The sequence below is a fragment of the Macroventuria anomochaeta genome (genome assembly GCF_010093625.1).
Source record: "Macroventuria anomochaeta strain CBS 525.71 unplaced genomic scaffold BU25scaffold_4, whole genome shotgun sequence".
Lineage (NCBI taxonomy): Eukaryota > Fungi > Ascomycota > Dothideomycetes > Pleosporales > Didymellaceae > Macroventuria > Macroventuria anomochaeta.
Window position 1 is genome coordinate 254,123 of NW_022985365.1, and position 20,779 is coordinate 274,901.

At 52.2% G+C, this 20,779-nt stretch overlaps 7 protein-coding genes across 7 annotated transcripts; 4 read left to right on the top strand and 3 right to left on the bottom strand.

Annotated features, from left to right (window-relative positions):
* Positions 1-626: 626 nt before the first annotated feature.
* On the top strand, positions 627-2,330 carry BU25DRAFT_332609 (multidrug resistant protein; the record flags this gene model as incomplete). The annotated part of the gene is made up of 1 exon (XM_033702445.1): positions 627-2,330. One exon carries the CDS (start codon positions 627-629, stop codon positions 2,328-2,330), a length of 1,704 nt encoding a protein of 567 aa, XP_033565621.1.
* A 704-nt stretch (positions 2,331-3,034) lies between these two features.
* Positions 3,035-5,974, top strand: BU25DRAFT_407088 (uncharacterized protein). The gene is made up of 3 exons (XM_033705449.1): positions 3,035-3,386; positions 3,557-3,778; positions 3,829-5,974. The coding sequence occupies exons 1-3, from the start codon at positions 3,252-3,254 to the stop codon at positions 5,662-5,664; spliced, it is 2,193 nt and encodes a 730-aa protein (XP_033565622.1). The 5' UTR covers positions 3,035-3,251; the 3' UTR covers positions 5,665-5,974.
* A 3,365-nt stretch (positions 5,975-9,339) lies between these two features.
* Positions 9,340-10,957, top strand: BU25DRAFT_445579 (uncharacterized protein). The gene is made up of 2 exons (XM_033709445.1): positions 9,340-9,564; positions 9,628-10,957. The coding sequence occupies exons 1-2, from the start codon at positions 9,495-9,497 to the stop codon at positions 10,887-10,889; spliced, it is 1,332 nt and encodes a 443-aa protein (XP_033565623.1). The 5' UTR covers positions 9,340-9,494; the 3' UTR covers positions 10,890-10,957.
* Positions 10,958-13,179: 2,222 nt separating this feature from the next.
* Positions 13,180-13,580, top strand: BU25DRAFT_454886 (uncharacterized protein; the record flags this gene model as incomplete). The annotated part of the gene is made up of 2 exons (XM_033709902.1): positions 13,180-13,433; positions 13,490-13,580. The coding sequence occupies 2 exons, from the start codon at positions 13,180-13,182 to the stop codon at positions 13,578-13,580; spliced, it is 345 nt and encodes a 114-aa protein (XP_033565624.1).
* Positions 13,581-14,575: 995 nt separating this feature from the next.
* On the bottom strand, positions 14,576-16,388 carry BU25DRAFT_187695 (uncharacterized protein). Its single transcript, XM_033700971.1, has 3 exons — positions 15,881-16,388; positions 14,861-15,835; positions 14,576-14,597 (listed from the first exon to the last, which is right to left on the bottom strand). The coding sequence occupies exons 1-2, from the start codon at positions 16,203-16,205 to the stop codon at positions 14,895-14,897; spliced, it is 1,266 nt and encodes a 421-aa protein (XP_033565625.1). The 5' UTR covers positions 16,206-16,388; the 3' UTR covers positions 14,576-14,597; positions 14,861-14,894.
* A 738-nt stretch (positions 16,389-17,126) lies between these two features.
* Positions 17,127-18,480, bottom strand: BU25DRAFT_479004 (uncharacterized protein). Its single transcript, XM_033711014.1, has 3 exons — positions 18,429-18,480; positions 18,036-18,380; positions 17,127-17,803 (listed from the first exon to the last, which is right to left on the bottom strand). Exons 2-3 carry the CDS (start codon positions 18,220-18,222, stop codon positions 17,460-17,462), a joined length of 531 nt encoding a protein of 176 aa, XP_033565626.1. The 5' UTR covers positions 18,223-18,380; positions 18,429-18,480; the 3' UTR covers positions 17,127-17,459.
* A 1,478-nt stretch (positions 18,481-19,958) lies between these two features.
* BU25DRAFT_454890 (uncharacterized protein) lies at positions 19,959-20,753 on the bottom strand (the record flags this gene model as incomplete). Its single annotated transcript, XM_033709903.1, has 1 exon — positions 19,959-20,753. The coding sequence occupies one exon, from the start codon at positions 20,751-20,753 to the stop codon at positions 19,959-19,961; it is 795 nt and encodes a 264-aa protein (XP_033565627.1).
* Between the last annotated feature and the right edge of the window lie 26 nt (positions 20,754-20,779).

Here is a 20,779-nt window from a genome sequence, read left to right on the forward strand (position 1 = left end):
TATCATACGAATCGGCATCTTGACGTCATACATACAACCGGGAAGAAGTGCGCAGGCGAGAAAGCCGGACCCTGCGTCGTTTCATTCGAAAACCACCTGAGAACAGTGGGGCGAGTATCAAAAGATCCCGCTGATGTTGGGGAGTTCTCGAAAATCGTTTTCTCACGGGGTCGCCGCCCGAATTATCTCCTAGGCCACTCGCCGAGAAAGGCAAGTGCACCATCCCCGATACGTACTAGTCTGCGGTAAGCTTCCATGAGCAAAACATTCGACATTTAATGTGAAGTTGAATCCGAGCGAACTCCGTCAGGAGTCTTCAATTTCTATTTTCTTATCGTGCTCCTTGCAAAGTTTGACTGTCCGTACTTTGTATAAGACTCGAAGGCCCCTCCCCCATCATGCAGATCACAGCCAGTCTTCAGCCTTTGAGCGCAATCAGCATTTCATCACTCTTGCCCTGCCCTTGTCGCAGATCACCACGAAACCCTTATCTGGACACACTCCTCGGACCAGTCATTATTACATACATCAAGACTGCGTGGTTTAATAAGCCTTCATTGACTATTCAACTGGCATCTTGGAATTAAGAAGCTTAGTTGAAAATAACTACTTAAAGAAAGCCTACCATGGCTACAGAAGGAATCGTACAACCCATGACGAGGGACTTTGCCTCACCAGCGAACCCCACACGAACATCATCAGACTCCAGCGCGTCAGACCATACCCATGTGGAGCATGAGAAGTCCCAACGTCTCGTACGCGAGCCAACACACGATGGCGCAGAAATAGTCAACCTTCCGATCCGAACGCTCAGCAACGAGGCCAATCTGGAAGAGTATACTCAAGAGACCATCGATGGTCAGATCTCAAGGATCCACACGAACAAGACGGGCAAGATCGAGCGATACGAGCTAGTTACCTGGAAAGTCGACGACCCAGAGAACCCAAAGAACTGGTCGAAAGCATACAAGTGGTGGTGCACAATGTGTGTAGCCATCACCTGTTTCGTCGTCGCATTCAACTCTGCCGTTATCACTGCTGACCTCGAGGGTGTCTCCGAGACCTTCAATGTCAGTGAGGAAGTCTCACTTCTCACCATCAGCTTGTTCGTCATCGGCTTCGGTGTCGGTCCCATGGCTTTTGCTCCCTTTTCCGAAATCTGGGGTCGTCGACCAATCTATGGAGTCACACTATTCTTCGCCGTGGTCTTCACCATCCCCGGAGCCGTCGCGCAAAACATTGGTACCCTCCTAGTCACCCGTTTTATTGCTGGTGTTGCCTTCTCCGCGCCCATGTCTCTTGTCGGTGGAACACTGGCCGATCTCTGGAAGAACGAAGAGCGAGGTGTACCCATGGCCGCCTTCTCAGCCGCTCCTTTCATTGGTCCTGGTGTCGGTCCCCTCGTTGGTGGCTTCCTTGGTGATGCCAAGGGCTGGCGATGGCTTTACTGGATCCAGCTCATTCTCAGCGGTGTCGTTTGGATCCTCATTACCTTCACTGTTCCTGAGACATACACTCCTACACTGCTTGCCAAGCGAGCCAAGAAGATGCGCAAGGAAACCGGCGATGAGAAGTATGTCACTGAGCAGGACATCGACACTCGTCCTTTCAGCCAGCGTCTCACCTTGTTCCTTGTTCGACCCTTCCAACTGCTCTTCCGCGAACTCATCGTCTTCTTTATTTCCCTGTACATGTCGGTCCTCTACGGCTTGCTGTACATGTTCTTCGTCGCCTACCCCATCGTCTACCAACAGGGCAAGGGCTACTCGGCCAGCAGCACTGGTCTGATGTTCATCCCCCTGATCGTCGGTGTCTTGATGAGCGCAGCTTGTGCACCCTTCGTCAACAAGCACTACATAAAGCTAGTCAACAAGCACAACGGCCACCCACCCGCCGAAGCTCGTCTCTACCCCATGATGGTGTCGTGTTGGCTCATCCCCATCGGGCTCTTCATCTTCGCATGGACAAGCTACTCTGACCTCCACTGGGCGGGTCCAGCGTTCGGTGGTTTCCCTGTCGGTTTTGGATTCATTTTCCTGTACAACTCGGCGAACAACTACCTCGTCGACTCGTACCAGCACCAAGCGGCGTCTGCACTGGCTGCGAAGACTTTCCTCCGGTCTTTCTGGGGTGCCGCTGTCGTCTTGTTCACCAACCAGATGTACCACCGCCTTGGTGATCAGTGGGCTAGCTCGCTGCTGGCTTTCATTGGTCTGGCTTGCTGCGCGATTCCGTTTGTGTTCTTCTTCTATGGCGCGAGGATTCGTGCGCACTCACACTACGCGTACAGCGAGGATGAAGAGAATAAGGGCGAGAAGCAGGTGGCTTGAGCGATTATAAAAATCTTTCTGGGTAATTGAGATGCGTGGTGGTGGATTAGGACTTGCGCAATATTTGGGCGCGCTGATAATATTGTTTTGGGCCGTTTGAAGCGTTCGATACCTATACAACATGGAAGTAGAAGTCAACTCTGAATGATAATCTGCGTGTTTCACATTCTACCCATTCCTGATCAAGTACTACCAAGTCCTAGTGTCATGACATGTCGGCGGTGACCACAGTGCCAAGACCGCGAGACAATCTGAAAGCGAGAACATCTGACAAGCAAAGCCTGCCATCAAAGCCACGTCTTCGTATCCATTGCGTTAATGCAGGGTGCTGACTAGGTTCTCGAAGCCGCGACTAATGCATTGTTGGTAAAGTTGCTGGATCCGGCAGGTTCACAGCGATAGCGTGCTTCTAAGGACGCTGGTGGCGGGCCTTGTGTAACACTACTAAGTGCTACTTCCCACGCTGTTTGGAACTTACTGCATGTGGTATGTTCAGAGCTGAGTTTTGCAAGGACTGGGATTTGCTGTTAGGGTTACTCGTTGGTTTTTTTGAGGTTCGTGCTGGGATCGTGTGATGGTGAGGTGCAGAGGCTCGAGGGCCATTGTTCCCGCAGTGCACGAGCATCGTCAGCCTTGGAATCGCAATTTGCGCAAGCCATAACAGAATCTTTACGCATACGATACTCAAATATCCACCGGCCATAATCGAAGAGTCAGACAAAGGCATGAAGCTTTCCACTGATTAGGAAATCTTGTTCTAAACGCAAGATCTTCTAATCGAGGCGTTCTCGAAGTCAACGGTAAGCTTCCTATCCCCGTGACTAGCGAATGATCTACCAGCGCTAGGCGGACGGGAATCCACCCGAAACCGAGTTAACCTACGCGCGAAGTGACCCATCGTCAACTCTCTCGCCGCGGAAAATGGATGACAAGACACAACAGTCGCAGTCGCAGTCGCATGCGCCGTCGTCCTTCATGTCGGACATGATGGACACCCCACCACGTGCAGACGTCGACGAAATCCTTCGGAGGAAACGGAAGGCGCGGGAATACAAGGTACGCAGTCATGCGCGTTCGTCATGCTTGCGGGGGGAGAAGGAAGCAAGAGCTGGGCGAGAAGACGTCTCAGAATTTACCGTGTTGGGCTATGGGATCCGGCGTGTTGGAGGATATAGCTGAACAGCAGCTGCAACCCCGGGATGGACTCGAACTGACTGCCTCACCAGGCCTGCTACCCATGTCGACAACGAAAAGTCAAATGCGATCAGACAGTACCATGCAAAACATGCGTCGTCCGCGAACATCCAGAGCTATGCACTTACCACCCCCCGAGCGAGTTGCACCCGCCTGCGAAGAGGATAAGCATGGGACTGGGCCAGAACGGGCACGACTTCAACGTCAATGGATTGGTCCACGTACATGGTGGGACGGTCACATTGCCACGTGAGGTGCGCCTGATATAGCACAAGACAAAATGGAACTTGGCTGACAGCAGCAGGACTGGGAGCGCATCTGCGCAAAGTTACAGACGGCTGAGAAGTCACTCACCGAGCTGAAGAACTCGATAAGCAGTGTCCAAGAAGTGGCACCGCCAATCAACGGCTTCTCACCCTCGACCTCCACGCCTCTGGCTGCCTCGGCGCCCATCGATGGCGAACATAGTCACGTTCGTACGCAGGGAATCCACACGCGCAACGATATCACCGGCCAGACGATTCATATCGGACCCAGCTCCGTGCCCGCGTTAGTCATGCAATTGGGTCGAGGAGGAGATTCGCAATGGGCGCCAGGCTTGCAAGACCTACTGGGCAAGAAGAGCATGCTGCCTATCTTTGGGTTGGACAACGAGAGCGCTACATATCCCTTTGTCGACCTCTGGGGACTACCACATGGATCGATATCCCGCGCTACAGAGCTGGCAAACGCCTTGCCAAGCGACTCTGAATGTCTCAGCTTCTTCCGTTTTTACCGCGAAACCGCACACGCCGTGTATCCCGCCGTTGCGGACATCGAGGGCGTTGAGTCCGACCTCCTGCTCTTCCTCATCAACCGCGCGAGCTCACAAAGTGGCACCGGGGTGACAGATCAGCAAATATACGGAAAAGACTTCCACTGGATTGGACTAGTCTTTGCCATCTTGGCCTCAGGATGCCAGTGCTCGACACTATCACGGAGAGAAAGGGAGCTCACATCACAGGTCTACATCTGCTGCAGTTTCGAATGCTTACGATTTACGAACTTCCTCTCGCACGCGAACATCGAAAACATACAAACGCTCCTGATCCTTGGGAATGTCATCTCGAACAACATGAACGCTGGCGTTGCATGGAGTCTGATGGGTCTGACGGTTCGACTTTCACAAACACTCGGTCTGCACCGCATGTGCCCCTCATCGACGCCTGTGCAGCAGAGGGTACTCCGGAGCAAAGTTTGGTGGGCGCTACTGTGGCAGGACTCGCTACTGTCTGTGTCGTATGATAGGGCATCTTCGACTACCACCATCGACCATACCGTTCCTCTCAGCAATCACACAGCGCCTGGAACCCGAACATATGTCGAGAGCATGTACCGCTTATGCAAAGTTGGTCTCGACATTGTCCGCGAACGCCAGAAACCTCAGACCTCCCACGACGCCCTGATTAGGATCACCGAGCATCGCAACGAACTCCAGGAGATCATGGTCGACGCGGCAGATTACCTGAAGGACTCACGAAGATGCCGCTCGATGCGCGATCAGCTGGAGCATTGGGCGTTATACCTCCACATCTCATACATTACATCCGAACTATGTCGACCAGCCATCAGCCCCACAACAGCCGGTCTCGACCTCTCAAAAACACTACGAAAGACCTGCATCGATAGCATAACGAACACCGTCGAAGCCTTCCTGGGCCTACAAAACATGACACCATTCGCAACCCGCTCATGGGCCGCCCTCCATCGATCCCTCAGCTGCGCACTCCTCCTCGGTATCCTGGGCGAACACAACCGCAACGAGCGAGCTCGCGGTCTACTCCAGAATATCATACAAGTGCTGGGTGACTTCACCAAGGACGTCGACCCTAACGAGCTCGCGACGCCGATCACACGCTCCGTATCGGCGCTCGAGCGACTATTGCGCATCACTACGAGTTTAAATAGGAAGATGAGCGAGTCTGGTGGGAGTCAGGCGAGTCCGACGATGAATACGTTTACCGCGGATGATATCAATGCGGCGCTTACGAACGGTGATGGGAATGTGTTTTCGCAAAGTCCGTTGCTAGGTTTGGATTTGGACTCTTCGCCGTATGCGCTGATGGAATCGATTGTTTGGGGTGCCCAGAAGGACGGATGAAGTTGAGAACGGTCTGAGCCACACAACCACCAAGAAGCGCAACGTCAACACATGCCACGTGCCAGCAAATTTGGTCACCTCAGACATTGGGTGGTGGTCAATGCAAGGGACTTGGGGCTATTAACAACCATGCAGCTTCGAGCGAGTTAGCATATGATGTTCGATAGCGGGAACGGCGAAAGCAGAAGAGACCAAAACAGAGCCGATAGGATGGTGCAACAAGGTTTTGAAGGATTGATTAGCGTAGTGTTTTGATACCCAGTTCGCGGTGTGTACAAAAGTAGTCTATGAGCACAAAAGATCTTTGTGGTCCTTCCATACCAGCAGCTCCAAAGTTTCCCGGTTTCCCTTTACGATTTCTGTACCGTCAGCTGATATGGTGCATTGACGACTTGAACAGAGAAACGTGCATTACCCTCACGCACTCCACAAAGGCTGCAAGACCCGTCCGGCAGGATCCAAGGGTATCCAGCGGGCATCATGGGAGGCCGTCCTGGGTCAATTTGATCGTTGTAGTCTCCGTCTGAGCTGAAGAAACCTCTGAGATAAAAAAAGATGCAGCATCTGAATATCCCGTGTCCGGGAGGAGCACAGTGAAGGAGGCAATGTTGGGGCGTTGCGGGAGGGTATGGTCCAAAATGGAGCATAATAATAGGAGAAGCATTATCGTTCTTAGGGAATGTAGAATGAACAGAAGGTTGGCTCTAGACGCGTCGTGGAGTTGACGTTGTTGCATTCAAAGGACGCATCTGAAACGCGTTGAGGTGCGGCTCGAGAATGCACTCCTCGAAAGCAATGATCGGCTAAATCCCAGAAGTTGCTGTGATTAGGCAGAGCTTTATGGAATACTTGTATGCGCAGGTCTCGAAGGTAAGAGCGTATGGCACAAGTTGTGACAGTGCAGAGCGTGCAAACAAGTGAGGTTGCGTGTATTTTTGAAACCATCTGTGATGCTCTCCCGTGGGCGCATGCTCAACTTGTATACCTCCGAGGTATTTACGCCTGATAGATATACGCAAAGCTTTTGCAGGAGGTGTCGTCGGAGCTCGAAACCTTGTTTCTAAGGACAACCAGCTTGGCTCTGGTGCTTCTTCCAGGGGTGTATGAACTGGCCCCTCATAGTATCCGACACATAGCACTCGCCAATGAGCTGGTACCATAAACCATGAAGTCGTAGGATGAACGCGACTTCGCCGCCATAGAGTATCGCAACCGCGTTCCCAGGTTAGACAGTAGCAGACGCAAACTTCATACTTTTTGGCCCTATACCTATCAAACCAATAGAAGTAACGAACACACATCATCCCTTCATCACGTTGGCTTGGCACCTGTATGATCGGGTTTTCTCCAAGTAGATTGAACTTGGCAAGGAAAGTATTGTCTTGCGTCCATAGCATCTATTTTATCGCCAACGAAGCCAGCAGCTATGATGGTTTTGAGGGGCTCAGATCTATACAGAAGATCATAGACGTCGACTCCAGTCCGTACTTCGTGCTTGCTTGTGCTGAATTGAGAGTCATTGATACCCCGCCAATGTCTCGTGGTAACAATCTTCACGGTGTCGACAAGAAGTTCACTCGACTGCAAATGGCCCAGTGGCGAGCCACTTGTATTTGCCACGATGTTCGTCTGTCCAGACGCGGAGAAGAATGCCGGGCTAAGAGGACTGACGAATTGCACTGACACAAAGTCCAATCTTGAGGAGGTCCAATCAGGCACCTAAGAAGGCAGCGGCCTTGTAACTTCGCTTCAGCTAATGAGTGATCGCAAGTTCTTTTCCGCGTTGAGAAGATGCACAATCGTGTTTACAGAGATCTCTTCGACGCTCATGTGGTAGTCTGATACCAGGTTGCTTATCGTAGGTGACGTTGACAGACCCAAGAGGGCAAAAAAATCTTGTCGCGAGGATCTGACACCTGGGCATCCCTAGTGAGGTAAAGAAGGGGAAGTAGTGGCATTGATGTGCCTGCAGCATATCGTAGCTTCGTTTCGTTGAGGCCAAAAAGTCGGGATGTGTCCGTGTTGGAACTGAGATGACGGTCACTGTATGGATCTATGTCCCCTAAAAGACTGTCTGGAGCCTGAGATGGCAGTTGTGCTTGGGATACTAAGGTTTTCCAGGAGAGTGTTGCTTCCCCTAGGAGAACAGTTGGGTCTTTCGAGACGAAAGCGACCTCTTTTTTCGTCCAAACTTTGGTAAACCAGTCTTGCTGCATTAGTTTCATAACATCTGGTTGGCCACTTCCCATACTAGCAAGCGTCCCCCAATGATCACATATCCCAAGCCATATAAGCAAACGCGTAGGACTTGCATAGATGGACCTCATTTGGCGCACCTGCTCATCGCGTTCTTCTTTGCTGCAGCCAAATATCAGATAGGTTCAAACAGTGTAATATCGCGTCAACCCACAAAGTACATGGCCAGGATGCGTTACGTAGTTGCAACAAGACTTAGTACAGGTTCGCTGTGAACTCAAATGAGCATCGATTCACAAGAACTGGTTTCTCGTAAAGATTTTCGCCCCAGACATAAGACAGTGCCTCGTAGACTCGAGCTGAGCTCAAACACTCGATTCCCAGAACGCACGCGATACGGTCTTCGGCTTGGCCTGGTAGCAGTGTAACGAGGCGAAACTGCTTACCAGAGAGTGGAGGTGACGAATAAACATCATTTTCAGATAGAATGTGGTCCACAGCGTAGAAGAGGCTGTTCTTCCACTTCAAGTAGAGGTAGTAGTATCTGTACCACACCGTCGACGCCCATCTCTTCACAGACCGGAACACCTCGCGGAACACATCCTTGGAGATAATTCGAAAACGAAACAAGTTTATTGAATGGTCCTGAGCGCAAATGTGTGGAGAGCACTTTTCAGCAATTGGAAGACAGGTTGAAAGGTTGACAGCACTTTACCTGCTCGGCTCAGCCTGCTGTAGTGCAGAAGGCTGAGCGAAGCGGCATAAGCGTGTAATCGGCTACGCCCATTGCATTACTAAAGTCTTCTGCACAAGAGCGCAAAGCGGCGGGCGACATTAAATTCGTTTGAACTGTGGCTTCATTCTTCTGTTACGATTAGGTTGATAACTCAAGGTAGTGGCAGTCAAGCCTCGTCGTTGACGAGATGGAGGTCACATCACGTTACTTTCCAATCAGCACCATGCAAGAGCATTGTGGCTGTTAGATTGTTGCGACGGCAATGCACTTCATCATTATGACCTCCATCTTGTTTCTTCGCTGCGGTCGAGCAGATGCCCATGGATTGCATTGGATTTCGACTCGCGGGCAGGTTCGGTCAGCTTTTATCCAAGCGAGCCGAGCAGTGGTTCGCCGAAAAATTAACAACGAACGTTCTTACTTGCATGAGTTTACATGTCACTTTTCAAAGGCTCCAGTTCACGACCACTAGCCCAGACGAACTTTGCAGTTTAGGTCACTGCCCCTATCAACGGTTTGTTTACGCCGAACTGTGGCTCAGTTGTTGACATTGAGGACGTGTTGAACAGCCATTGCCCGGAACGGCATGACTGACAGCCTCGTATTTGTAGATCCTTTAACGGCAATCGCAACTCTGGTTGGACAGCCTCGCGAATACGAAGTTCAACGATCGTATAGGAGTGCGTGCGATGACTGCAGTTTCGAAACCACGCGTTGTGGGTTCGCTCGTGGTTAGGCTCGGCGGCCCCACGAGCGTCAATCTGCTCAGGCTTCCATTTCCTCGATCCTTCCACTCCACCTGCGTTCGCCATTGTCGCCGCAGCTGTCACTCGTTCACCTGGCTTTTTATATGTAATGAAGTAATACGGATGTTTCTAAGAGATCTTTGGGCTATACTATGAGACTCGTTGTACAATGGCTCCCCCTTTTCTTGTGTTGCTGGGCATGTAGTGTGGGAGCTGCTGCTGGTAGGTTACACCTTTTGCGACACTCAATTCGTGCCATATGTTAATCTTTGAATTCACCTGTAGATTGCTCAGGCTCTTTCGCAATCAACAGTTCAGACGACGTCACTACGCTTAATCAATGTACGACATTCACCGGAAACGTCTCGGTCGCAGGGAAGGGGATCGAGGATATCACACTCGACGGCCTGAAAACAGTCACGGGAACATTCAATATCGCCGACTCGGACAGTGTCCTATCAATATCGTCAACAACACTGGAGTCGGTTTCGGCGTTGATACTGAACAACCTTCCCAAGCTGACCACCCTTACGCTGCCCGCACTTACGAATTTCTCGAAGCTGGACTTCACTGGACTCACTTCTCTGAAAGGATGCGAGATTGCGACTGGAGCCCTCAAGCATGACGTCAACGATATCAGTATCATCAACACGGCCCTTGAGAACATGGATTGGCTAAAATGGCCCGTAGCGACAACCCTGACCATCGCTGCCAACATGAAGCTCACCGACTTCAGCTTCCCGTACGATAAGATTAGCGCTGGTAGTTCGTACCAAATCTCGATCAACACAGCATTGACCAATCTGGACGTTTCGCAATTGACGGGGATCTACGGCAGTCTGGCAACCAACGGCAACAACGATCGATCGTTGAACTTTGACAAGCTTGAAACCATCGATGGCTATGCCAGACTGAGCGGGCCCTTCTCAAACATCACAATGCCCCATTTAACATCTATCAATGGAGCGCTCAGGGCAGATTCGACCGTGGACATCCTCAGCTTCTGCAACTGGCTGAGTGTCCAGGACCAATTGTACGGACACTATGATTGTACAGCCAACAGCACAGACCCGACCATATCGTCCACAGTATCAAAGTATCCATCGTACACAGCTGGACCGGCACCATCCGTGGCTACAAGCGGCACATCGGGTGGCGGCAACAATAGCAAAGACAACAAATCGGACCTCTCCACTGGTGCTATAATCGGTATTGCCGTCGCAATGGTCGTCCTTATTAGTGTAATCTTGACGACTACAGCATTGTTGTTTCTCCGTCAGCGCTCACGCAACAAGGCACAACAAGTTGCTGCTGCTATGCCTGAAGAGACGAAGACCCACAGCACCTCGACGTTGGGCGAAGAGTTGGACGCATCAGGTATACGTTATGAACTTGGAGGGGGAAATACAACGCATGAGCTACCTGGGGCAGGGCCAGTGAGAGAACTCGATAGCCAGAGTATGCAAGAGCTGGACTGCGAGAAACCGTATTTCAGGGACCAGAAGCCTGCGCCAGACAGTCCGATAGGAAGGTTCGAATTACAGTGAGCGGAGCCCAGAGTTCTCAAGCACTATACAGAAAATAATGATTAAATGTACCTCATTATCTCTTTACTAACCACATCTGGCCTGCACCGGTTGATCAACTTTGGAACAGGCATTTGTTCCTCGTCCGCAGGCTTTCGCAGTGTCATGCGGTAGACGTACCAGTTGGTTCCACTCTTATCACGCCGCATACTTGAAGTTTGTTCATCAAACCATCTGCATCGTCACTCCAGCTCCGCTTCGATTCCTCTGAACACCGTAGAAGAACGAAGCTCCCTGCGTCCAGCTGCATGCGTCCAAGGCACTGTCGATCCCGAAGTGAAGGAGAGCCCACGATAAAAAGCTGCACCACAGCCAACGGACCGCCTGCGGTACCGGCTTTGCCCGCTGCGACTCGACGGTGAGCCTGCTGCGCGTTTACTGTATATACAGCAGAATTTTCTGCTCAGTATTCTTTGTCTTTCCGCGCTCACTTTCCTCCAATCTACCCCGCCTTACGCTGACGTTCGCTACCAGGCTCTTCGCATCCACTATGAAGATCACCGATAGCCTCTTCGCTTTCGCGAGCTTCCTCGCCGTTACGCTTGGCTCTCCCGCCAACAGCGCCTGTAAGGAGGGCAGTCTCCAGTGTGGTGGTGGCAACCCTGGCGGCGCAGTCTTTGCGTGCAAGAACGGCCGTTGGGAAGTCCTCATGGGCTGCGGCGCGTCCGAGTCCTGTACCAATGACCCTGTTCCCACCTGCACATGGGCTTCTTCCAATGCTGGTTCTGTTGACGATGCTACGCGGGTGATCTCCGGTTTCGAGGTTTCTGCCGCTGAGGTCTCTGCTGCAACCAACAACCAGGTATGGACTACCCTTTCACTGAAGTAAACCTTAGAACACCCAAACTGACTCTTTTGCAGGACATGGATGTCAACGAAGGCGTGACCGCCGACCTCACCGCCCCCTGGTACAATATCTGCTCGCCTTGTATCCGCCACAACGACTACTGCAAGGCAGTAGGTCTCTCAAGCGCGCTTTCATCGAGTGTGCATACACATTCTAACAACTTCACAGAACTGCGCCTGGCAGGGCGCTGCCTGCGACCACTCTTGCAATTGGCAGACCTGCTCCATCAGCCTTACCACTGGCGGCTTCCGTCAGCCTACTGTCTTGTGCGGTCGTTTCTGCCACTGGCCTTGCTACTGAGCAGCCTGCACCGTCTTCTCAGATGCCGCACGATCTTGAGTTCACAATGCAGAGTGTCAATGACATAAAGTACATATACTGTAAGAGAAAAAGTTGGAGAAGAGCACGCCCATGTCCTCGGCGCCTCGGGTACGTCACATTCGTAGACCGTCACGTCTATAGACGTCAAAAGTAATAATTCGATGGTTTCATTATGCAAGTCTCTTTGTATCGCTTCAATACTTCTGCCTCTACCTTTTCTTCCACCTCACTCATACTGTGACTGCGCCGTTCCTCTGAAATCACAATTTGTTTTTGTTCACCCTACCTGCTCCATTTCTAATACTCGACCTACTCACAGACACCGATACCCAGATACAAGAGCTATTATCAACATTATGATGAAGTACCTGACCACCATCATCGCTTTCGCAAGCGTCTCCGTCCCCGCCCGCCCGGCTCCTCAAGGTCAGCCCAACATCCTCTGCGGCCACTGCGACCCCATTCCAGGACCGCTACGGGGAGGCGCTGTCAAGAGCTGCGAACGAATTCTAGCAAGTGCACTACCTTCCAGAAGTGTCCCAGCCGGGGCACGGGCATGTGCACCAACTTCCACTGCAACATCTGCATGTTCTTCGAGTAGGTGGACTCGTGTAGAGATGGAGGCTGGAGGTGTTTGATGCTAATGTAAAGTAGACGCAACGATTGCAAGGACCTTGACTTCACCTGGGTTGCATTGGGCGCTCCATCCTTCGACTCGGAGGAGCTTGGTAGCTATTTCTGCGCACAGTAGTTGGATTTCAAGCTCAAAACATCCTTTCTATGCCAGGAAAGCCCGTACCTACTTCTGCATGGGCGCGAAGGTCCATGCAGCCAGTGAAAGTGAATGACTGGTTGAGATTGTGACAATCTCGAGAATGAATATCGATGCTGTCCACTACTGACGGTGAAGTGAAAGGCAAGCGACTCGTGACCTTGCAGGCAATTTCCGCTTTCGCTTGCTCTTTCCTCCCACCAAGCCCATCGCACCTTCCTACCATCGTCAACACTTTCACAACCCCCAAATTCTTCACACCGCTACCACAGCAACCGCAAGACCTGGCTTCCTCCAGCTCCCAACCCACAATGAAAAACCTCACCACACTCCTAGCCATCGCTAGCCTCACCACGCTCACCGCCGCCGCTCCTTCCCTCGTTGAGGGCAGCTGCGGCAAATGCGACACCTTTCCAGGCCCACAGATAGGAGGCAACGCCCAGATCCCACTGCGCAACTCTGCCAACAAGTCTGATGGCAAGGCCTACAAGTGCACCACGTTTGGCAAGGAAGTGCGCCTCAGCACTTGCACCAACCAGATCTGCAGTCTCTGCATGATCTTCAAGTAAGTGAATACGAGTGATGGTGTTGCTGGAGGGATGTGATGCTGATGTGGTGCAGGGACGATGACTGCCAGGGCGATATTCTTCAGTGGGGTGGTCCTGGTTCTGAGTTTGGTGGGCAGGGAGCTCGTAGCTACTTCTGCATATAAAGACGGGTGTGATGGTCGAGTTGGATGAGTTGAACACCATACGTCTTACGTCGTGGGATAGGCTAGCGCTAGGGAACCTGCTCCATTGTCGGTGCTGGATAAACACTGTCGTTCAAGCGGCCAGACTGGCAGAGTTCAGCATTGCAGAATTTAAAACAGCAAATGCGAAATTGGAGAACTCACATGCGTCGACTCCTGTGTTGTGGTGAAACTGTGCAGTCCCCTATGATGTTGTCATTCCGCTTGTAGTCATCTAAGACAATGTCAACAAAGCCCTCAGGGATCGAGCTCTGCACATGGAACCACAGTCATAACTGTACGAATGATGACGCTTTACAGAGGTGACTGTGCGGTCAAGTGAAGCTGTGTTCCTTCGGGCTTCGAACAAATGGCTTCCACCTTTTCGTACCGTTTCACTCCTCTCGTACGGCGAGTGAGCGGCTAGTACGAATATATAGACCAAACCCATTTGCCCTTCCTCCTCTCTTCTACTGCTCTCCACATCTTCTCAATCCCAAGTTATTACTCCAGCATCATCAAGACACAAAGTCTTTCATGGCGAACACAACACATCCTCAATGAAGTACCTCCCCACCATCTTCGCCCTCACCGGCCTCACCACCTCCGTCAAGGCCGCCCCTACTGAGCCCGCCAACAACTCCTAAGTCCTCGCGCACTCGACCCAGGCCTCTCCGCGAGGCAACTACTACGGCAAGTGCGTCCTCGCAGGAACCGGTCGACTGCGCGAGTTGCGCACCTCCGTCCCCGCGAACAAGTGCAATACGCTCCCCGAGGGCGAGTAATACGGTAGCTGCACCAACCAGTACTGTGGCGTTTGTGTGATGTCCAAGTAAGTCCTACACTGTGTCCCTGTTCGATGATGTGGAAGGGTTTCGATAGATGAGTGTGAAGCTGACTTGTGAGTAGTGACAACGACTGCTAGGGCAACATCATCTATTGGGGCGGAGCGGGCGCTGATTTCTTCGATGCCAAGGGTGCTCACTCTTACTACTGCAGCTAAGTAGTACCTGGAAGTTAGCTGCACCACGAGGATATAGGTGCTAGTGTGTCTGGGTATGGCAAATGGGATCTGCAACAAGACAAGCTTCAGACTATTAGGCCGATATGCAAATTTGGAAACGGCGAGAATGACATTTGAGCGCAAGAGAATGGGAGAGCGGAACATACACAGCAATTCGGTCAACAGCATGAGAAATCCCATAGACTATCAGTGGAATGGTAATTCTTAGGACCAAAGTTCATGAACAGACTTTTCGTACCTTTCTTTGCTACATACTCCCTACAAGTAGGTGCTTAGGTCATGTTCTTCAACAGGTAAGCAAGACCAGCCCACATCTCCTCACCACTAGGCAGAATCTGGTTTGCAGGCAGAACGAAACCGTAGTTGCCAGTGTCGCGAAGCTCAACAGTCATTGAGTATTTCGTTCCGGCGTTCTCAAGCGCGTAATCGACACTGTCACCGCTAACCTGGTAGATGGTGTTGCAGATAGGGCCACCGGTGAAAGTGGTGCCGTGAACAGCCTTGACAGCAGCAATAGCGCCCTTGGTCAGGCTAGCATATGTGGCCGAGTTGGGGAGTGTGCCAGAGCAAGTGTATCCGTAGGGGTACATCCAGAGCTGGGAGTACGAATGGATGTCCATGTAGAGCTGGATACCCTTGCCTGCAGCGAGGCTGTCGAGCTGAGCCTTTAGCGCCTTGGTCTCGACACCATCACCAGCAGAAGGGCCCTTGTAATCTTCGTCGCAGGGAGAGGTACTGGCACCCTGGGCCTGGTTCCAGGACTTGTGAGGCCAGTTCCTGTTGATGTCGCGACCGATGCAGCTGGCCGTGGGGGTGGTCTGACGGTTCTTGCGCCACAGGCGGTTGCTGTTCTGCGAGAAGTAGAAGCCGTCAGGGTTGACGACAGGGAAGATGTAGAAGTCGTACTTGTTCTTGAAGGCGGCGGTTGTGGCGTCGGTGGATGTCAGCAGCTGGTATGCAGCGTACTCGTTGACCATGGTGGTGATCCATTCTCGCGCGTGCACAGTGCTGTGCCAAACGACAGCCTTCTGGGAACCCTTACCTCCGCTGCCCCAAATGTGAATGCCCTTGATGTCGCGACCCTCCAATGACTTGCCTGCAGAGATGACCTCAGAGTTCGAGGGGTATGCAGCGGCAAGGTCGGTGATCCACTGATAGTGATCAGCGAGAGAGTGGTACGAGTTGAACCAGGTGGCATTGGGCACAGCGCCGGCTTGTTTGCTTAGTGATATTCAATACTGGGGTCTGAAGTACTCACCAGCATATACCGAGAAGGTGTTCTCGTCGGCGATGGATGCACCCAAGTTCTCGTGCATGAGCTTGGTCTCGAAGTCTTTGGTAGAGGCCTCGAACGCTGCAAGCTGTTCAGGCGCAACCGAGACATCGACGACATCGCCGGAGGATGGCTTGCCCTTCCACACATCGAGTTGTAGCTTGTTCACAACTTCTTGAAACTTGGCTGTGTTGGAGGGTCCGTTGACACGGAAGACCTTCCATTCATCGTAGCTGACCTTCTGCTTGTTCGAAACCGAAGCGGCGGAGGCAAGCCCTAGGGAAGCGAGGGTAACGCCGAGGAGCTTCATGTCAAAGACTGTCTGAGATGTTTAAGAAGGGTAGCTGGTGAGAATAACGATAGTGGCCCCAAGACCTGCTTTATATACGAGTAGCAATTCCCACCTACCGTCTCCATCGTGCGTCCGGCTTCAGGAGTCGTCTATAGTGCATTCATCGCACCTGCCATACTCGACTTGACTGCCGCCGGCACCAAGGCTACACCAGGAAGTTCAGAAGCCCGTCGTCTTGGTATTTCAACTCTTTAATATATTGTCTATGATAAGGCTGAATCTAGAAGGGCATTTATGCAGGATTGCGGTGATCGACCGGGATGTATAATGGCGTGGCCAGGAGCATCTCCGGAACAGGCATGAGCTTGAACTAGATAAGATTAATCAAGCACTGAGGCTTTCTGAGTGGTCACGCATTAACGTGGTTGTGTTTCGACTTGCGGTGTTTCGGTGCATCTTGGAGGTCCTACTGACGGGGAAAGCGCGGGGTTGGCCAGTCGACCTTCCACTTATGGTTTGGGCGTAACCGTGATGCGCCATCTGATTAGGGAAGGAAGATTTCTCGGGCCACAGTGATGATCTGATGACTGATCCGATGATCAAAGATGAAGGACGTTGCGAACCGGCGTAGGTATGGTTGTGGCTTGGGACAGGAACAGGAGGAAATTGCCCAGGTGGGTCATGGGACTGAATAGCTCGCTTAGAACGATTGCGATGCACACGGATATCTAAGTAATGAGCGATAGGGCCCAGGTCACGACACTTGTACTTGTCGTAGACGCGGGACTTCAGCTCCTCCATTTGAGAGCGAGTCTGGGTGATGAAAACAATGCCATCAACGTAGGCCATGATGATGGATTCGTTGTCGTTGGCAAAGACGCACTGGTCAGCCTCGAGTGGGTGGAAACCGATCGAGGTGAGGAAGCGGGAGAGCTCCTCATACCAGAGTCGTGGGGAGCGACGGAGACCATACAAGGCCTTGCGGAGCTTGGCCAGGCGACCATCTGGTAGACAAATGTAGACAATCTCGTCGCTATCCATGAGCCCATTGAGGAAAGCGATGACGACGTCAGCTTGGTCGTACTCCAGGTCAAGGGCGGCGACCAGAGCGAGTAGAACTTTGAGTGTTGTAGCGTGGGCGACTGCTGCATAGGTTTCACGTCACAGGTCAACGTCCTCGCGATTGCTGCAGACGACGAGGCGTGCCTTAAACCGCTCAAGAGCACCATTGTCCTTGAGCTTGTACTTGTACACCCACTTCGTTGGCAGTGCTCACATACCTGGTGGGAGGATGATAACGATGCCCCACGTCCCGTTATCATTGTGAGATTTGTACTCCTCCGCCTCAGCGAGGAGCCAGTCCTTGGAGTAGACGTGTTGGCGGGTTTGCTTGCCGTTGACCAGCTCGGGCGGAAACTGGAGCGGCGTAGCCGATGGAGCTTGCGCGATTGCTGTTGCAAAACATCGTGCGAGAGCAACTGGGATATATGGGTTGTAAAGAGCGATTGCGGCAACCATTTCCTCTGTAGGACGTCGCTTCCGGGGACCGTCGATGATGTTGCGGCCCTCAACGTTGGCTGAGATGTTCAGGTGTCGCGCTGCCTGGGGACGACAGGCTCACAGAGTAGGCGGTTGTTGTGTTGTTGGAACTGCCGGGTCGATTGGGAGATTGTCATTGTCAGCAACCTTGTCAGCAGCGAAGTCCGCGCCGCCTATCTCGGGCGCGTCGTCGTCATGACTGTCATCTTCAACCCCCAGGTTGTTCAATTTCCCCACCCCCAGGTTCTTGACCGGGCTCGTGCAGATCGTCTGGAGGTAGGTTGTGTGGTGGAGGAATGATAGGTAGACTTAGCGGTCTGAACGTTATCAAGACAGGCTTCTCGGCATCACTGTTGACAGGCGGGAGCTGTGTGTCAGCCTTGACTGTCCCGAGGTTGTCGCTGGACCAAGTGACTGAGCTGGTACAGATTACCTTGTCGTTGACAGGGTCCCACATGAAGTAGATCCGGGAGCCCTTACGACCGACAAAGTACATTTTTATGGCGCGTTGGTCAAACTTGGCGCCAGTTGGACGGCGTTAAGCGGGCGTATAGACGTAGCCAGCCTCCCCATAGGTGCGGAGAGTGCTCAAATTAGACACTGGGTTAAGAACCTGCATGTGTTCAAGTAACAACTGCCGTGGGGTCCTACCGTCTGGGGGCGCCGAGGAGAGAGTATGGTTGAGAAGGTCGATAGCGTAACGTGATGCGTACGGCCACATAGTCTTCGGGATGTGTGGTGCCACGTTGACCATGCAACGGGAGCGTGACCCGGCTAGTCGATTGCTGGACTCTGCTACACCATTCTGATGCGCTGTGTATGGGGTTGACGGCTCAAAGACTGTACCTTTGGACTCAACAGAGCGCCGCGTGGTCTTGTTGATAAGCGTAGTGTCGTTGTCTGTGTGGATAATGGCGACACATACACCGTGCTGCGTCTCCATGCGGTCAAGGTACCGCAAAAACGCACCTTTGATGGTTGCCTTAGAGTCCACAACGTCCATCCATCGATAGAGAGAGAAGTCGTCGGTGTAGATTATCCAGTATTGCTCACCGTTGATGCCGAAGGGCGTCACGAGATCAACGATGTCAACGTGTACGCGATGGAGTAAGCTCGTTGAGCGGAGAGTGTCGCGAGACCTGCTTCTGGGGCCTGTTCAGCAAACACACCTCATATGAGAAGGAGTCAGTGTTAGTGAGACGTAAACCAGTGGTACTATTGACTAACTCTCGCAACTTAGAGACGTTGGCACGGCCAAACAGCTCATGGAGCTCACAGAGAGTGACATTGCGCGTAGGCGTTAAGATAGAGCTGCGTTTTGTAGAGTGGACTGCTGCGAAAGCAAACGCCTGAGCTGCTTCAGTCTCGTAGGTATCTTATCAATCTCCGGCGTAAAAGCGATCTCCACGTCATCAGGCATCAGAAAGAGGGCGTCATGCCAGCCGTGATAGTAGAGGTTCTTGGACTTGAGTTTGGAGCGCGACAGGACTGAGACATGTCCGGCGCGTAGAGAGCGTCGTTGAAGGTTACCTTGTGGAGAGTGCCACTGGAGGTGGCAATCATGACTGCAATCGTACCTTTACGGGTGATGTGAATCTGTCAGAGTTCAGTGAAGAACTGTACGCAAAGGGAAGAATTTGAAGATTGTACTGGGGTTGTGTTAGGTGAAGTTACGAACATTATATATAGGTGAGTAGCTGTAAACAACGCTAGTGTGGCGTGGCAGTCACTCTCATGGAGGTGAGGTACAACAGACAGGAGCACCCCAAACCGTGACAGAATCGGACCAGCCCCAGTGTTGATAACCGCGTGGTAGCTGGGATTATTTTCCAACTTAACGAACTTACTGTAGTCATTACAGACGTGATCAGTGCTGCCAGTGTCAAGGGTGAGACGATCGTGGTACGCGCCGTCATTGGCCTTGTGTAGGACGTTGTTGGAGAGTCGTACTGTGGCAAAACTAAAGGTGTTCATGGCAGTATTGAGGCTGAAAACAGCTGCGTTTGCGCCAGTCCTCTGCGATTTGCTCTTAATCCTGTCAGCATTACGCTCACGCCATTCCGGTGGTGCCTTCTCTGGGAAGGTGTACCAGCAGTTGTCGCCAGCACCAGCATGTGGGTGACCGCAGCGCTCACACTTGGGTCTCCGGGAATGGTCAGTAGAATGAAATGGCTTCTGGTTGTCGCCGCTGCCTTTGCGATAACCGTTATTGTTGTTGTGGTGGCTGCGACTTTAAGGGTTGTCGTGGTTGTAACCTCCACCCCCAGGTTTGTTGTTATCTGTCTTCTGCTTCATTGTGGCATAGGCAGCCTTGACTGGGTCATCGCAACGAGCCTTATAGTTGATCTCGTTGCACATTTGATCAACCTTGGGGATAACGTTGCGGCGGAGGTCTGCGCGTCGATTGCGGGCATACTCTGGGTACGCATCCTGTACGGCAAGGATAAACTGGTATGCCTTACACTTTTCAGAGATAGTGAAGTTCATGTTATCAATTTTTGCAAGTCCTGCCTTGAATTGGTCGGTAAACACCGCTGTCGTAGGGCAGTGGTGTGCTCGGAGACTAAAGAAGTTGCCCCAGATAGTACACTCCTCGGCAACGCCGCTCTTGCGAAAGCGGGCAACGATAGCCTTGTACTGCTGGTCGATGGGTAAGTGCCGTACGCCTTCATATATGTCTCGGGGGACGGTGTTGAGGATAGCAAGTTGGAGCGCCACGTTAGATTGCTTCCAACTGTTCAGTGCTGCCAGTTCTCGTCGGTAAGTCCCCTGCCTGTAGCTGTTGTCGGCGCGAACTTGCGCCACGACTGCCCTCAGCGTAGCTTGATCTGGGATAGCTGAGGTTCCCGTTGTGGTAGGTTCATCATCATAGACGAGAGGTACAACAATAGGTTCAGTCAATACTCCGCTGAGTAGATCGTCGCAGGCATTGGCTTGGGCAAATCGCTTGAACGCTGCTTCCCATCGCCACAAGTTAGTACCACGCTTGTCGAGCGCCGGCATGGCAGAGGCGTCAAATGGAGCCATGCTTGCTGCGACGTGATGTTGTTGTA

What these genes read in the sequence shown, in the direction of transcription:
- BU25DRAFT_407088 (XM_033705449.1), top strand. Translation starts at nt 3,252, where the DNA reads ATGGATGACAAGACACAACAGTCGCAGTCGCAGTCGCATGCGCCGTCG. An exon ending in GGAAGGCGCGGGAATACAAG is followed by an intron (nt 3,387 to 3,556) that starts GTACGCAGTCAT and finishes CTGCCTCACCAG; the next exon opens with GCCTGCTACCCATGTCGACA. An exon ending in CGGTCACATTGCCACGTGAG is followed by an intron (nt 3,779 to 3,828) that starts GTGCGCCTGATA and finishes TGACAGCAGCAG; the next exon opens with GACTGGGAGCGCATCTGCGC.
- BU25DRAFT_445579 (XM_033709445.1), top strand. Translation starts at nt 9,495, where the DNA reads ATGAGACTCGTTGTACAATGGCTCCCCCTTTTCTTGTGTTGCTGGGCA. An exon ending in TAGTGTGGGAGCTGCTGCTG is followed by an intron (nt 9,565 to 9,627) that starts GTAGGTTACACC and finishes ATTCACCTGTAG; the next exon opens with ATTGCTCAGGCTCTTTCGCA.
- BU25DRAFT_187695 (XM_033700971.1), bottom strand. Translation starts at nt 16,205, where the DNA reads ATGAAGCTCCTCGGCGTTACCCTCGCTTCCCTAGGGCTTGCCTCCGCC. An exon ending in CACCTTCTCGGTATATGCTG is followed by an intron (nt 15,836 to 15,880) that starts GTGAGTACTTCA and finishes TAAGCAAACAAG; the next exon opens with CCGGCGCTGTGCCCAATGCC.
- BU25DRAFT_479004 (XM_033711014.1), bottom strand. Translation starts at nt 18,222, where the DNA reads ATGTACTTTGTCGGTCGTAAGGGCTCCCGGATCTACTTCATGTGGGAC. An exon ending in GATAACGTTCAGACCGCTAA is followed by an intron (nt 17,804 to 18,035) that starts GTCTACCTATCA and finishes CTACTCTGTGAG; the next exon opens with CCTGTCGTCCCCAGGCAGCG.